This window comes from Rhinolophus ferrumequinum, chromosome 18 (genome assembly GCF_004115265.2).
Source record: "Rhinolophus ferrumequinum isolate MPI-CBG mRhiFer1 chromosome 18, mRhiFer1_v1.p, whole genome shotgun sequence".
NCBI lineage: Eukaryota > Metazoa > Chordata > Mammalia > Chiroptera > Rhinolophidae > Rhinolophus > Rhinolophus ferrumequinum.
Window position 1 is genome coordinate 19,801,869 of NC_046301.1, and position 17,193 is coordinate 19,819,061.

Consider the following 17,193-nt stretch of genomic DNA (forward strand, 5'->3'; position numbering starts at 1 on the left):
CATCTTTTGTTACCAGTATATATTGAGTATTATAATTTTACTAGTTTCTTTCCTTTCTTAACGCGTGTCCATTTTTGGGGGTCCCCTCTGTATTTCTTTGGCTATGCTGGCTGTAGGATAAGAGATCATCTCAAACAAGCTTAAGGAGATTTTTATGGAAGTGTGAATCAGGGTTACAGAATGACTGGATCCTTCTGACGTTAACCCAGAGGCAGATTGTAAATCCATAGTAGCCTGGGCGTTCAGGTAAAGTCCAGATACCTGGTTTCTCATGTATGTCTGATCCATTTTCGTTCTAGATCACTCATTTCTTCCTCTCTACAAATCATTTTTCCTATCTCATTTCTTCTGTTTCTTTATCACATGGGATTACCTTGGTCAAATTACTTAACCTCTCTATGCCTTGGTCTCTGAAGTAATAACAACTCTTCACAGGGTTATCGTGAGAATCACTTAAAAGAGACCAGCACACAGTATTCATTTAATATATCTTACCTGTTACAGTCTTGCCTGAAATAAAACCTAGTTAAGTGATGTAATATTTTTGATAAGCTGTCTAAATACCCATTGTTTATTAGGTATGTAAAGTTCTATTATGTTGCTCCATTTTTCGTATTTAAGGTCATGTGATAACTTTCTTTTAGAATTTAATATCAGGAAAAAGCTTGTCTCTCTTGAAGAACTGATATGTTTTCGTTAATCAGGTAACGAGAATTGTATATAGTCCATCGCATCTCCCCTTTTGCCAGGTCTGCCCAGAAGTTCAGAGTAAAACTTAATGTTCCCCCTGGGGAACAACCATGTTTCCCCGAAAATAAGACCTAGCCGAACAGTCTACTGTAATGTGTCTTTCGGAGCAAAAATTGATATCAGACCCAGTCTTATTTTACTATAATATAAGACCAGGTCTTATCAAACATAATATAAGACCGGGTCTTACATTAATTTTTGCTCCAAAAGATGCATTAGAGCTGATTGTCCGGTTAGGTCTTATTTTTGGGGAAACACGGTATATTAACTCCAGTGGGGAGCATATGTACATGCTTCTCCTCTATTTGCTGTTTGTTCTCTATAATCTGATAGCTGTGTAACATAAAATGTTAACTTTTAAGTTTCTTCGATCCTTTCTAGAAAGAAAGCAGGTAAGCAATAAAGTGTCATTTCATGTAAATCAGAAGAATCTTAAAGGAGAATGAACCACATTCCCTGCTTGCAAAGGACTTGAATGTAGAGCAGCGTCCTTTCCTCATGGCAATTCACAGTAAGAAAGACATTTTGCACTGCAATTCAGTACAGGTACATATATATTTCACATGTGTACATATGAACCATAAGTTTAAAACTACTACTACTCAAATTATTCTCATCTCTTCCTGAATATTAACTCAATCCTCATAACCATTCCATAAGCCAGGCCCTATTAGCATTATCCTTATTTATTTATTTTCAGATGAGGAAACTGAGGCACAGATCCGTTAACTTGGCCAAAAGCAACCAGTGACTTTGTTAGTAAGTGTAAAGCTGGAGTCCAGAGAGTTTGGTTTTAGAACCTGTGCTCTAGTTCATGACATCTGATAGCCTCCCAATATTCAGCCTTAGCAAAGCACTCTTTTCTATTTTATTTTACTATGCTCCTTTCATTTTTAAAATGCTGGTCATGATCCCCAAACTGATGAGTCATAACCCCTCCACACTAATAGGCTACCATCTATAGTTTGTTAAACACAAGCCAAGAAGAAAAAAAACAAACAAACATGCACATGTTTATCAGACGCTAATAGGAGAGTTCAGGCAGGAGCTCTGAACTCTACCATGTGGGTGAGGATGAATCAAAGGAGGGGGCCTCACTGAACAAGAAACGGGCAGAAGCTGGAGGATAAAAGTTGACCAGTACACAATGCATGGGGGAAGGAGAAGGCCACGTCGGGCAGGGCACGTGTACAACGCTACGAAGGGGTACATGTTCACCACTCATTGATCTCCTCAACCCCTATGAGCAAGCACTGCACGAGAACTAAAGGTGCACATGTGTGAAAGCGGCCATGGCTCCTGCCCTCTACTTGTAGTCTAGTAGAGGAAACAAAGTCGCGAGGATAATGCAATGCTATAAATGCCACCATGGGAGGTGTTTTGGGAATTGCTGGTTTTCTACTAGGTTTTATAATAGGTATTATACTTGCAAGGTCACCTAATATCATCGAGCCATTTAAGGTGAGTAAGAATTAGCCATGAAATGGTAAGGGAAAAAAGCATTCTAGGCCAAGGGAATAGCAATACACTAAAGCTGGGAGATGAGAGAGAATATTGTTTAATGAAAACCTGAGTGCCTTCAGAGACGGCCTAAGTTCAAATTCCAGCTCTTCTACTTATTAGGTGTGTGACCTTGGGCAAGTTACTTAATATCTCTGGGCTTCAATTTCCTTAGCTGTAAATATACCTAACAAAGATTTTTCTATGATTAAATGAGTTAATACATACTTATAAGGCACTTAGAGCTATATCTGAAACATAGTAAGTATTCAACAAATATTAGTCATTATTATTTTGGCAAAGAATAAACTTCAGTGTGGAAATGGAAGAAATTAAACAGGCTGGGGTGTTGTTGGCCTTAATGAAAAAAATTGAGCGCCTACTATGTGCTGGATACTGTTATAGCTAATAGAGACTCAGCAGTGAACAAGACATTCCCCAGTTGCTGAGACTAGGTCAGAAGGAGTCACCTTTTTTCCTGCCTGTTTCTGTTAGTCATGTAGCCATTTATTTGGCAACTGGCTTCTTCAGAAAATTTAATTTGTAAACCACCCCCCCAAACCTCCATACAGAATTTAACTTATTTCCAAAAGAACAAAATGTTTTGAAGAAGAAGCAAATGATTTTACAAAATTATTCAAAAGCAAATAAAATAAAATGAAGCAGAGGAAAGAGCACACACCTAAAGGGGTCTAAATCCCCATAAAGTTATTATGAAATATTATAGCTATATTATATCCTAAATGAACAGCTGCACCTCGCCATATATATTTTGAGTGCTTGGCCATTGTGCAAATCCTGGTGTAAATTTGCTTATAACAAGTATACCTGTAGTGTAGAAGCAGCTTTGGAAGACAATTTTGAAACAAATTCAGGATGAAAACCTAAGATTGGCAAAAGGCTAATTTACTTTAAATGAATAAATATAATTCAAAATGAGGCAGGAGAGAAAGGCTTTAAATGATATGAAAACAAATGGTTCTTTGTTTCTTTACACCCCAAAGTCTTTGAATATGGTAACTGACGGTAATAATTTCTACTGTGTGGACAACATGACACACTGAACACCAACTGATGATGCCGAAAGATATTCTGCAAGAAAGCAGTATCTCAAAGATGCACACTATCTTTCACTAAATCTATTCTTCCACATAATAGAACTTGATATCTGAGGCAGAAAATAATATTGAGCAGATTAACATTCTCTGTCCCTTGATGATTTTGTTTATTTTGTATCCTCATATCCATAGCTAAAGCTGGAAAAACTGCCCCCCAGAAATTTTTATTTGAATCTGTAAATGACACTTTTATTACTTAGCTACTCAAAGCAATTATGATATGATAATAAGTGATACCGTGTTTCCCCGAAAATAAGACCTAGCCGGACAATCAGCTCTAATGCATCTTTTGGAACAAAAATTAATAGAAGACCAGTATTATATTATATTATATTACATTATGTTATGTTATGTTATGTTATGTTATGTTATGTTACGTTACATTACATTACATTAGACCCGGTCTTATAGTAAAATAGACCGGGTCTTATATTAATTTTTGCTCCAAAAGACACATTAGAGCTGATGATCCGGCTAGGTCTTATTTTCAGGGAAACACTGTATTTTAGGTCCTTTTAAAAAAATAATAATGCATTCTGATAATATAATACAGAATAAAAAAAGTACAGAAGCACAACATGACCTTCTTTAGTTGTTAAAAATCAGTTAAATACTATCAATGACCTATTTGAAGAGTTATCTAAGAAAGTCAATTTTAAGTGTCAAATGAACTTCCTCAATTCAATAGTCAAACCAGCTACATGAAACACTGAACTGAAAATGTTGTTACCAAAGAACATTCATAGCAAGACAGATACCTACTTCATAGTGTTGCTAATCTTAACACGTGTTCTTGCACTCATTCATTCATTTATTCATTCATTTATTCATTCATTCATTTACCATCGAGTTACTGAGCCCTGACCATGCCCCAGGCCCTGTGGGGGACACAGTGGCACACACACAGACCCATTTCCTGTTCCTGGGCAGCACCTGTTCTGCTAGGGATGAGGACAGTTGACATATAAACTCCCAACACAAGATGGGGAGCAGGTTACAGCAGAAATAGACCCAGACAATGTGACTGGGAGGAAGTGTGGGTGGGCTAAGGGCTACTGAATTACGAGGACAGGGGATGGCAGGCTGAGCAGATCACACAGAAGGTCACATCTGCATGACAAGCAGTGTCAGCAATAAGGCCACACTGAGAGGAGTGAGTAGTGGGGAGAACGGGAGGTCAGGTCAGAGACGGCAGCAAAGTTCAAATCCTGCTTAGCTTTAAGCCATGATGATGTTTAGCTTATCATAAGAGCAATAGGAAGCTCTTGGAGGGTATTAGGCAGGCGAGTGTCATGATCCAATTGTTCCCAACATCACTCGGGCAGCTGAATTTTGGCAGAAATGGATATATAAGAAGAGCAATTAGGAGACTATTCTAGTGATCTTGGCAAGAGATGATGGTGGCCCTGCAAGGAGGAGACACAGATGAACACAGGATTTATTTTGGAGTTATACCTTCCAGGAGTACTGATGGGTTGGATGGGGGAGGGGTGGTGAAGGCAAGGTGAAGCTCAAGGCTGCCTTGGTGCCATTTACTGAATTGGGGGAAGACTGTGGGAGAAATATGTGGTGGTGGCGGGGGCAGTGAGGGGCAGTAGGGGTAAAGCAAGAGGCTATATTAACCTTGGATTGTCTATTATATATCCAAGAAATATGTCAAGGAGGCAGTTGAATATAGAAATTTGGAGCTCAATGGAGAGGTCAGGGCTGGGTTTGTAAATGTGATAGTCATCTGGTTATTGCTAATATTTAAAGCTATACGACTGGATCCAGGTAGAGTGCAGTTGGAGTAGAGGGCATAAGGACAATCAATCCATCACTGAGAGTTTGAAAAGAGAAAGCCAGCCAGCAAAGGACACTGAGAAAGCACAGTCAAAGAGTTTGGAGGAAAAAAACACAGAATGTGGCACCCTGGAAGTCACAATTACAGAATGTTCAAGAAGAGAGTGTGCATCTCTATTGAATACTGTGAAGACATTACAAAAGATGGGGACAGAAACATGACCAATAGATATGGTAAAAATGGAGGACGTTGGTTACCCTAAACAGGGAGATTTTAGTGAGTTCTGGAGCTGAAAATCTGTTAGGAGTCAACTGAGGCAAACTGAAAACTTAGCAGGCTGTAAGTATATGGATTTCCAGCTTGTTAAGTGAAGAATAAATTTAATTCCTAAATTAAGTCCTAATCCTTAAGCCAATTGCAGCTATTTGGATGTCATTATATTTATATCAGAATGCAAGTATCATTCATATGCATTTTTCTTTCAAGAAGTAATTGTATCATCAGACGATATTGACTTTTAATTTTATCCAATAGGTTACCATGAGAAGTTAACAAACTAATAATCAGAATAGCATTTAAGCAAAGGTCCCATATGCTACACATGGCAGTCTGTAGAGCTCCAAGGAAGACAGTGATTACAGATACTATAAAATGTGGTCACTCTATAAAATAAAGTATCTACTGACAGAATGAACTATTCCCTTTTTCAGTGTCACATGCAAATTGACAAAGATGATATCTAATAAGATGAAATTTATCGAGGCTTAGAATTTTAGATTATATGAAAACCTATACCAAAAACATCATTAGGAATATTCTTTCATTGGAATTCCGTAGTACTAGACGATATTAATTGACTCTTAAAAATTTTTTTCCATATCTTAATTGAATCATTTAATGAATTCCATAAGATACATGTATAAGATTTCAATTTTTCAATGCTTACATCTAAATATCTGATGCTAGCAGAGTCACCAAGACTATAGGTAAGAAATATTAAACCTGTTTAGCTATTATTCTAGGCTTCTGTTCATTGCTCACTAACTTACATGGATTTTTTTATACTGTTTTTATTCACACCATAAATTAAGTTCTAACTAGTGGTAAAATGTCAAAGTGTACATTGTTAATTTAAAAAATAAATCCAGAAAATTTGGAATTATTTTAAAATTAACCTATAAACTACAATCCATTAATTCTTTTTGTGGGTTCTAGGGGGTGAGGAGAAGATATATTGGCAAGGAATTTTTTTTTTTTTTAAATCACGAGGGAAAACAGATATATGAATTTTTCTCTTAAAGTTCTTTTCTCCTTTGTGGAGGCAACACACCTTAAAATGGAGGTTAATAAGCAATTAATGGCACAGAAAACTAATATTGCAAATGTGACAGTATAATACCTTGGTAAATACGAGAATTCTGAGAGCCATAAAATTAAAGACTTTGATATGCGTAAGATCAATAGACATGACTTATCACTATTTTATATGAACTTTAATTTTTAAATGCCATGTTCCAATGAAAAGGTGTACTGCACAGGAAAACTGAAATTTCAATAAAGAATCAAGACAAAAGAAATAAACTTTATATTAAAGTACCTTTAAGAGGTTATACTTACGCAGCAACCTCTTCTTTCGACAATCCTTTGAAATTCACCTCCAGATAATGATCTAAGCCATCTTTTTCTTTGATCAATTGAGACCTAAATGAAACGGAAAGAAATAAAGCACTGCCTTATAAAGTTGAAAAGCTACCAAACATAAAATGTCACCAGGAGAACGGAAATATTTGTGGCATATTACTATATATATAATAAATATTTGGCAATAGTTATAGAGTTATGTTATTGATCGATAATTTCAAACTTTCAATTTTCTGGAAGAGAAAAAGACAGAGAAGAATAGTTAACCTAGTGTGTAACCAAATAAAATACCAAACACATTAAAATAATCTGCATTCTTAAATACATGGAGCTGTCTCCTTAAAACTTATAAGATCTTCCATTTTACTCACATTGTTTCACAGTATAACTTTCTGTTTGGCACAGAATCTTGAACTAAGAATACCTACTGGATACAAATGTGTAAAATTTATTTGTTCCAAGTATTACCAAATTTTGTTCTGAAATGCTGTTTGAGTATCTTTTTGTTATTATTATTACACATAAAACTCAAATTATTATTAAAAGTTCAAGGTGTAAAGTGATTTTAAGAAGATTTTACTGAGAAATATATTACATGTGCAGTGTGTTCCTTCTTCACACCCCCTTGCACCTTTAAAAATAAGTATATTATTAACATCTTAAAACCATGGGAGCATGGAACTAAACACATATCTGTTTTTATTCAGAAGCTAATGCAGAACGTTGATATAAAACTTTTTCTAAAACGGTTATGATAAAAATGATTTTCTTCAGTAAAATAAATATAAGAAAAGTTTTCTTTAAAATCCATCTTATTTTAGGGATGTGAGATTGGCTATGTTTTTGCAAATGTTGAAAAGACAATGTAACCTCAATCATGTAATCTTATGCAATCATGTAATCTCCAAATCATGAAATCTCAAAAAAGATAGAAAGACTAAGCTTTTTCAGACTTTAATATTCACAGTGTTCAAAAGTAAATATGTGTGTGTGTGTGTGTGTATCAGTAATATAGTCTTGTATCAGTTATACCTCAATAAATAAATATATATAATTACACATCTATTGAAAAAATTGTTTTCAAATTTTTTGAAAAGAAAATTTGATTTGCAATGATAAAGAAAAAAACTTTTATTTAGTCTAGCTGAATATATTTATTTTGGTCCAGGGGCTTTGGTCTTTCCCAGAAATATTGAAAAGAAGATTTGATTCTTCTCAGAACAAAGTAGTTTCATAACACTTTGATCATTATGTCTTGCAGGAATTGCAAAGTATGCATATAAAAAACATAATTGAACTTAGCCATGCAAATTATTTATATTGATTCATAATATGTACATTACTAAAAATCAATACAACTATAAATGCAATTGCTGAATAACCCAATCTTAGTTACTACTCAGAATGATGACAAAATACATCACGTTCTCTGTCCTGCAGTTACTTGGCTACAACTCCAGCAGCTCTGTAGCCCCGCACAGGCAGCAGCAGTTTGGTGGTATAGTTGCAGCCCCTGGGTCATTTCTGGGGCTAAATCATCTAACCTGCACATCTACCCTGATGTGAGACTGTGTCCTCCTTTCCCCAAAACAGAAAGCAGCACTTGGGACCTTATGGATTAGAAGCCATTCACCGTTCATGTCTAAAGTTTTTCCTTTCTGTTCTCCGCACACATTTTAAAAAAGGAACTGTATCTCCAAAGCTTTATAGGAACCATGATATAATTGAAGTAGGAAATAAAATGATCAAATGAGCCTTAGCTTGCTAAGAAAATGTTATTCTTAATATTTGAATGAGATCCATTAATCTTTTTGAAACAGCAAATTTGAATGTTCTGAATATAACAATATACTTTGGTTTTTAAACAAACTTTTTTTTCTTTTTCTATGACATGCTATTGACATTTCTTACTGCAAGAAATCCATTCTGCAGGAAAAGACATGAAAACCAGGGTCACATACCTTGGAATCGTACTGGGGGAGCATGGCAGCTTCTGTCTGGCTAAGGACGCCAGCTTCGGGCGTGGCATGGGCACGGGGGGCAGGGTGGTCATTTTGGACTACAAAAAAAAAGAGAGAGAGAGAAATTGTATTTTAAAGAATAAATTTTGCAAAGAATATTTTTAGACACTATTCGATCCACAGTCTGTCATCTGAGCTGAGAATGCCTGTGCGTGTAGAGCTAAAGCTCTGTTATTCAAGAATGATACTCGGTGAGTGGATTCTACAGGTTGCTTCTCTCATTATTTTCTTCTACAATCTGCCTTTTGGCCAAATTATTACTTGTCTGCATCTCTACCTTGAAGGAGAGAATCTGATAAATGAGCTGAAAATACAGATAATCAGTAGCATTGGTATGAGTTTTGTTAAAAGACATGGTTGCAATTAAGAAGTGAAGATTTTTTTAAGAACAGCAATAGATTTCAAATGTTCATGCTCTGCTTTCCTTTTAAAACCAATAATTGAAAACTGCTCATATTTTGCTATTTAAAAAAAAAAAACAACACACGTTATCACTCACAGATAAAGGCTATCCCTTAGAAGTGATAGATGCTAAGAATGATTCTCAGCAAGGAGACAGCTGCTATGAGAGACACACAGCTACAATAGTGTGACAAATCGCTTCAAAATGTAATGGTTCAAAAAAAGATTGTTTAAGCAACCACCATTTTATTATCACTCACATTTTTTGTGGGTAAGGAATTAGAACCTGGCACAATGAGGAGGATGATAAGAGGTATAGCAACAAATAAAGCAAGGAACTAGAAAGTACCCCAATGCTCACCAGTAGCAAAGGAAAAACTAAGAGCAAAAGGAGATAAAGTCAAAAAATTTAGGAGACATGTTGCGTTTTGATGGTGTAGGGTCTTGGAAGTTATTGTAAAAACGGTGCCTTTTAGTCTGATTGAGGAAAGAATTTGCTGGAGAATTTAGAGCAGAAGAGTGCCATAATCGGACTTCTACCTTTTCAGGATCACCCTAGGTTCTTCTCTTTTAAACCTAGACTGTAGGGGAAGAAAGGCAGACAGCAGAAAGGCCAGCTGAGAGCTTGCTGTGAAATGTGAGTAAAAGAAGTGGCGTTTTAGGCAGAGGTGGAGGTGGAAAGTCACACTCAGACCTGAGCTGGAGCCACCTGTGGATGGCTGAGATATGATAGTCCTCTGTGCCCAAAAGCCATAGCAGGGGTGGTGGTGCAGGAGGTGGTGAGGGAGGCAGAGCAATAAGATTTGAGAACAAATCTTTTGAAAATCAATGCAGCAATAGACAGTCCTGCATTGTAAAAACAGACTGCTACCCTAGCGTGAAAAGTTTTCACATGATTAAAGAGAAAATCCTAATTCAGATCAGTGTCTTGTTTTTGACATAATAGATTCCTGATATCACCCAGATTAACAGGGCATGATATGATCCATGAAACATAACGTCCACCTATTTTTATATAGTTATAGTTTTAAGGCACATGGTCTAAAGAGCAAATGTGAGTCCTCTCCTCCAAGAACATAGGAAATATATTACACGTCACAACTTCCTAATAGAGTGACTTAATTCTTTTGTAATTTAAGAAGCCTATTTTTCTGATTAGATGTTATATTAATGAGTTGAGTTCCTTGGATCACCAGAACTTACTAAATGGCAACACTGTGTAGAACTTGTGGTGAGAAGAACATGGGGGGGAGGGGACCTCACGTACAGCTTTGAAGGAATGCCAAAGACTTCCCAAACCCATCTCCTGCGAACCTATTTCATAGAAGCTGTGAAGACTGGGTTCAGAGTCCTCTAATGTAACAGAGAAAACCTGGGTCATCTCAGTTTCTTAACACCGATCTGTCTATCCCTGGTGAATTTTGAAAGGGAGAGAAGAAAACAATGACTGGCCTTGCTGTAGTCGGGGCTCCATCCTCTATGAATTAAGACTGCCCTAAGAGCCCCACTTTGCTTCCCAAGGGCAATGAGGCAGGGGTGATCTCTGCATTATTGTGCTTCAAAATGAGGAAGCAGAACTTGCAATTATTCCAAATACTAGGAAGATCAGGCTACTTAGAGACAGCAGGACCAGGCCTCAGAAGCTCTGATCCAGCCACTATATCCCATCAAGGTGTATATAAACACCCCCATCCCCGCAACGTTGGGCTACCAGTATGTGATATAAAATGTATCTTTTTTTATGTTTACTTGGGTTAGATTATTTTTCCTATAAAATATAAACATCTAATGAAATCAAACGCAAATGTTACACATGGAAAAGAACAGGTCTCCTTTGTCACACAGATCAACTGTGATTTCTTTTTCCCAAAACTTGAGTATATGTTGCCAATCATTAAAGTTTCAGCTGACAGTTCCTTCATTTTGCTTTCCTCTGATCTGAGAACATTAGCAGCAGGGGCACCTTTACTCTTAAATTTAGTTTAATGTAAGTATTGCAAGCCCTGCTGGCAAGCCTCAAGGCACAAACTCTGAATTGGGGGTGGTCAGAGCTGAATGAGAAAGTGGGAAAAGTTATTAACCGCATATTGGGCAAAATATCCCTGAACCAATCTATGCTGGGGAGTTTAAGTCAGAGTTGGGGTAGAGGTTGAGCAGGCTCCCTTTCTCCTCTGAACCCCACCTCCTACCTTGCCTGTGCCTGTTGTGAAAGGATTTTCTTTTTCACAAAAGATAATGTGTACGTTGAAAATCTCCACACATAATATTTGAAATGCACCACACATTTAAATGGATTCTGGGACAAGTTATTTTCTTATCTAAGAAATCATTCTCTCTTTTATAAGTTCAGTCTTATTTATGCTGAATTTTCTTCAAGTAGAAAGTGGCTGTACCCTACCATATAGAAGCAGCCAAAGGGAAAATAAATGAGAAAAAAAATGCCAGCACGCTTAGGGGACTGTTATTTCAGTCTTACAGTGTACGCCCAGAGTGAAGAAAGTGTTTTGCTCGTGGTTAAAATGAGTTGTATCATTTTCCTGGTGCTCGACAGTGTTCCCAGCTCCTAGGTGAGCTCAAACCACAAGGAGCAGGACTAACCGAGGCCTGAAGCGGAAATGGACACATCCCTACCAATGTCCCTGTATCAGGGTTCTCCTAGCTCAAGACGGCAGAGGAAATCACACAAGATGGGTGCAACGTCAGGAAGGGCAGCGCTTCAGATTCAGGTGAGTAAGGGAGGAGAACAAGAACTACTTCTCTGGTTGGTACCCACACGCACTTAGCCCCAGGAACTCAGGGTGAAGCAGTCCATCAGGATGACCCAGAGGCAGCTCTCCAGTGCCAGCAAGGGGTCGGTGCTGCATGTGGCACCACCGGCTGAGACAGAGATCAAAAGGCTGCCTGAAGCCTTTCCCCTGCTGGTATTCAGAGGAGATTTGGTGGATTCTTTGATCTGCTGGTTGGCTCTTGTATCGGTTGTATTTAGTCTCTAAATTTGGACCCCACATGCAAAGACAAATGAGAATGGAGCAACACAGGATGAAAGGTTTGAGAGCGCTGGGTCAGGCTGAACCGTCCCATGGTGGTTTCAATCTCTGGCCCCCCAGTAAAATTCTTCAAAGAGTAACTCTGTTGCCCACTGTCCCTGGAGAGAACCCTCATCAGGAAACACAAAGGAAGGGGAGTACTGTGTAGACAGAGGCTACCACCGGGGGAGTGACTACGAGACTGACCACTGTCTCCAGAATTCATTCACCTCAGGGTAAAAGCTGAGATGTGAGAAATAAAGCCAATAAACCACAGCAAGCAAACTTATTATTTGTCATCAAGAGAGTTCCAGATAAATATGGTTTTACAACCACCAACAAAATCATTTATAAGAATCGGAACTTTTCATATTATCACCGCAAGGTCTCTTACTATGAAAGTTTAAAGAAAACTGCAGAAGAAACAAATATATATATACAAAATCATCCTCCTGTAAAGAATTTTTAAAATTCACATAAAGAAGTTTAGAGTCACTGTTTATCTTTGTCAAAATTTTCAGACGCTTCTGGCATTCTGTGGTAGGTAAATGGATAACTTGTTCAATAAAACAGATTTCCTACACACGTCCTACCAACTGACGTTTATTGATGGTTAAATCAAAATATAAATCAGGAAAAGTAAAGACAGGCCATAACTCATTTAACTTACATTTGGAGATTACTGCTGAAGATCTTTCCAGGCTCACAGACTTCAGCCTGAAAATCAGGAAGCAAAGAATAATAGCAAAGGAGAGACGAAAAAGAGTTTAAAATTAGTTAATAGACTAACTCCTCTCCCTTCCCCGTATCATGGAGTAAGATTTATCCATACAACAAATACCAAGTACCTACTATGTGCTTAGAGGAACTTTAAAAAAATCCCAAAGTAGAGGTGCAATGGGAAAAATAAACACTAATTCTATGAAATGCCAATACACCTGAAATATGAATATGTATTGATATATTCCAATACACGTGACATTAGGAATAACAACTTGATTTTTCAAACTTATGAGAGATGGAGTTATCTTTACACAAACCGGGGGCATCTCAGTTTCCTTTCTGCTCCCACCTAGCAGTTCTAAACAGGCCTAATAATTTATTCCTAAATCTGTTTATTTTTCCACTGCCCTCACAGGGTCAGGTGAACTGGGTAAGGAGAAGAGTGCCTTTCCCTGCTGCTACTTCTACCTTTTCTTGAAGAGCCTCAGGTGAGGAAGCTTGAGACGGAATCTATGAACTGACCAGGGAGGTCTTTGGGGGTCAGGGAAGGCACTGCCTGGAAGAACAAACAGCCCGCCTCTCCTAGAAGCTCTGACAGTCCCGCCGGGAGTCTCGTCCCAGAGTCACGAACCTCAGTGGACTGGCCCTGGGGAACAACTCTGGTTTTTTGCTCCCCCGAAGTACGTCCCCCACCGATGGCAGGTGCTGGGCGCCAGGCTTGCCCTCACTTCCCGCGGTGGTAACGAGACCAGGTACAGCCAGCGTTGGGAGAGAAGACGCGAGAGCGTCTCCAGGGAAACAGAGCGGGCGGGGCGGGAGGGGCGGGGTTAGGCTGATGGGGCTCAGGATTGGGGCAACTCCCTGACTCCTCGGGCACCGAGCCTACCGGGGGCTGAGCGGGGCCTCCAGGCCCAGCAGGCTTTTCCAACAAGGCTGCTTTCAAACGTCAGACCGCTTTCAGAAGTTAGTTTACCCAACCCAAGCGCCTCGAATTTGCCGCCCTGAATCGTTTCCTTCACGGCCCTGCATTCTCCATATTTTGCAACATTTCTCTGTTGTCCACAGGACTGATGGAAAAAACGCTCAGCTTGGCCTTCGTGACCCCCAAGACTTAATGCCACTTTATTCAGCTAGATAGGTCACCCACTCCCCTCTTCCTGGGCCTCTGTTGCAGTCAGAACCATCTTTTCCTTTCCCCACACAAATACCTGCCCCAATTCTGTCTCCAGAAAGATAATCCAATTTCGAGTTGTGGTAAACTAAAAACTCAAGGTCTTTTTATAGAATCTCCCTGTGTCATATATATATATGTATACGTATACGTATATATATGTGTATATATAAAATACATATACATATTATATGCATATTATACATATATACGTGTAATATATATTATCTATATGTAGATATTATATACGCATATTATTTATATATGTTATTTATAATTTTTACCCGAAACAGGTTTTCTATCTACACCGACTTAATACCAGCCTGTTCATCTCACCGTATCATTCCCTCCCGTCTCTCACATGGAGGTGTGAGGGAGCTCACTTCCTTGCTCGTGCTGCCATGCATACAGAGGACAACAGAGGGAGGCTTGTTGCTTATTCTCTAATATAGATGTGCTAGAAAGCCAGGCTTTTATTCATTGCCTTCTGCCACACACTGTAGGTGAGGGAGCCAGCAATATTGCTCACATGAGTTATTCCGTTAACCATAAATCGGTTCTATAATATTTAGAGTACAACTATAACAACCATAGCCACATTTTCATTCCAACCCCTAATTTGCTGTAACAAATTATTAAATTTTTCCACCAACTAAGTTTACATTGTGCACTCAGTCGATCGTTGTTGACTACCTGTCACTGAGCACCATTCGGGTCCCCACAGGAATAAGGCCCATGAATTCATCTCCGTGCTTTCAGCATCACCTGAACACAACGGCACTGTGACCTGTATGAACCCTGTTCCAGTCTTTGCTGCCTTTTCTGCTTAGAAGCAGGTGCAGGAAAGCATGAGGCAACTTCAGACTGGCCCTGAATACCCAGAGACAACTTCTTTGGTCCTCCCTCAGTTGTACACGATGTACTTCATCTTGAGAACAAAAGTTTACTATGAGATCTTTTCATTATTTTTAGATTTAAGATAATATATACTTTATTTTTTTCTAATTTTATTTTTTCCAGCTTTGTTGAGGAACTATTGAAAAATGTAGCTGTGTATACTTAAAGTGTACAATGTGATGATTTGATATACATATATACATTTTGAAATGATTACCAAGATCAAGATAATTACGACATCCATCACCTCACATCAGTAATTCTTTTATGTATGTGTAATAAAAATACTTAAGACCTACTCTCAGTACATTTCAAATATACAGTCTTTTATTAAGTCTAGTCATCATGCTGTACATTAGCTCCTCAGAACTTATTCATCTTATAACTGTTTGTTCCTCTGACCTACATTTCCCCATTTCCTCTCCTCCACCCCAGCCCTAACAACCACCATTTTATTCTCTGCTTCTATAAAATCAGCTTTTTTTTTTTCAGATTCCACATATAAGTGATATTATACAGTATTTGTCTTTATCTGTCAGGCTTATTTCACTTGGCCTAATAATACCCTCCAATTTCATCTATGTTGCTGCAAATGGTAGGAAATCTTTCCTTTTTTGTGGGTGAATAATATTCCACTATATATATATATATATATATATATCAATCATATTTTTTTAACCATTCATACATTAAAGGGCACTCTGGCTATATACCCAGGAGTGAGAATGTTAGTCTTATGATAGTTCTATTTTCAATTTGTTGAGGAACCTCCATACTGTTTTCCATAATGGCACTATGAATTTACGCTCCTACCAAGCGTGTACAAGGGTTCCCTCTCACGAAGGGATCTTTAATACTCCACAGGTCACATAGCCGAATCCAGCCTATGTTACCAGGTAAAACAGATGCAGATTATCAACCTACCTATTTTGAATACACAAAGTAGACAAGCTACTACAGAGCACATGAAGGGGAGCTTCAAACTTTAAACAGCACATTATATATGACTAGCTAGTATATTTCATTCCTATCTTGGAAAGTACCATGCGTGGCTCTGGGCATCCCTGGAGATAAACAAAAAGCTACCATGGATCAGCTGCCAGCTAACCCTACACTTCCCTACCAAAATAGTAAGTCAAAAGTAATCTCAGGGGGGATTTCAGACGTGAATATTTTAGGCGTGATAATTCCTTGAATACTCCCATTTAATTCTCTGTGTTTGCTGCACAAAATAGATGCAGAATTAAAGGTGAATCAGATGGTAACCCCAGCTGTGCTGGTGTTCCTAACAGAGCCTTCTTGCTGGAGTAACCAGGTATGCAGCATCTACTGCCCCAGCCCTCAGATTCTGATTAAGAGAAAAACAGAAGCAATTTGCTTTTACCTAGCAGGGATAGCAGTTCATTTTTATTTTCCAACTCAGCAATCTGTCAACTCTTGCTCTTTGCTGCAATTTAGTTTCCAGGAACCTTGATTATCTTACCATCGCAGAATATCATGCTGGATCACTGCACTGACAGGTCGTCTAATAAAACCTGGAGAGCAAGAAATAGCAGGTACCCTCCATGCCTTGGTACTATAAATACTTGCCAAAAGGAATGATATGCATCTCATGAAAATAGAGGAGTCTTTCATTTCAGTGAGGTTATGGGGTGGCTTAGATGGCTAGATACTCCAATGTACAGGATAATTTGTTAAAATTTGTACATTCAACCAAAATGCTTCTATGCATATCTTTGAATTTTGGAGGCTGATCTGAATTATGGCCTCTGATCTCGTCTGCAGCTGTGTCCTGCCCTGAGACGATAACTGCAGTTCTTGTTTTCTAGCCCCAGGATTTGCCCTGATATCAGCCCTTCCCAAGTCTGGTTCACAGCTTCACAATGGTTCTGTGAGCCTCTGATATCATTCCAATGACCTAATTTTTCTAAAGTTAGCCAGAGTTTATTTTTATTACTTACAACTAAAGAATACTAATTTACACAATATTTAAGAAAGTATTAATTGATACAAGACAAAATTTAATTAAAAACACAATTTAGTAGGCATTAGTTATAGATAACATCAATTTTTCACACTGAACATTTTTTAGAACTTTACATATTTTCTAAAGTAAGAGTGGAAACTCTAAGTTTCAATTAAGAAATTATATTACAGAACA

General features: G+C 38.1%; 1 protein-coding gene across 1 annotated transcript in view; it reads right to left on the reverse strand.

The window, feature by feature from the left end:
- The window catches only part of TTC29 (tetratricopeptide repeat domain 29), a 176,135-nt gene extending 163,177 nt beyond the window's left edge, over positions 1 to 12,958 (reverse strand). Inside the window, exons 1-3 of the mRNA XM_033134605.1 lie at positions 12,912 to 12,958; positions 8,754 to 8,851; positions 6,769 to 6,852 (exon numbers count right to left, since the gene is read on the reverse strand). Coding sequence (XP_032990496.1) covers positions 6,769 to 6,852; positions 8,754 to 8,845 — 176 coding nt within the window. The 5' untranslated portion in view covers positions 8,846 to 8,851; positions 12,912 to 12,958. The remainder of the gene's footprint in view (positions 1 to 6,768; positions 6,853 to 8,753; positions 8,852 to 12,911) is intronic.
- Positions 12,959 to 17,193: the final 4,235 nt, after the last annotated feature.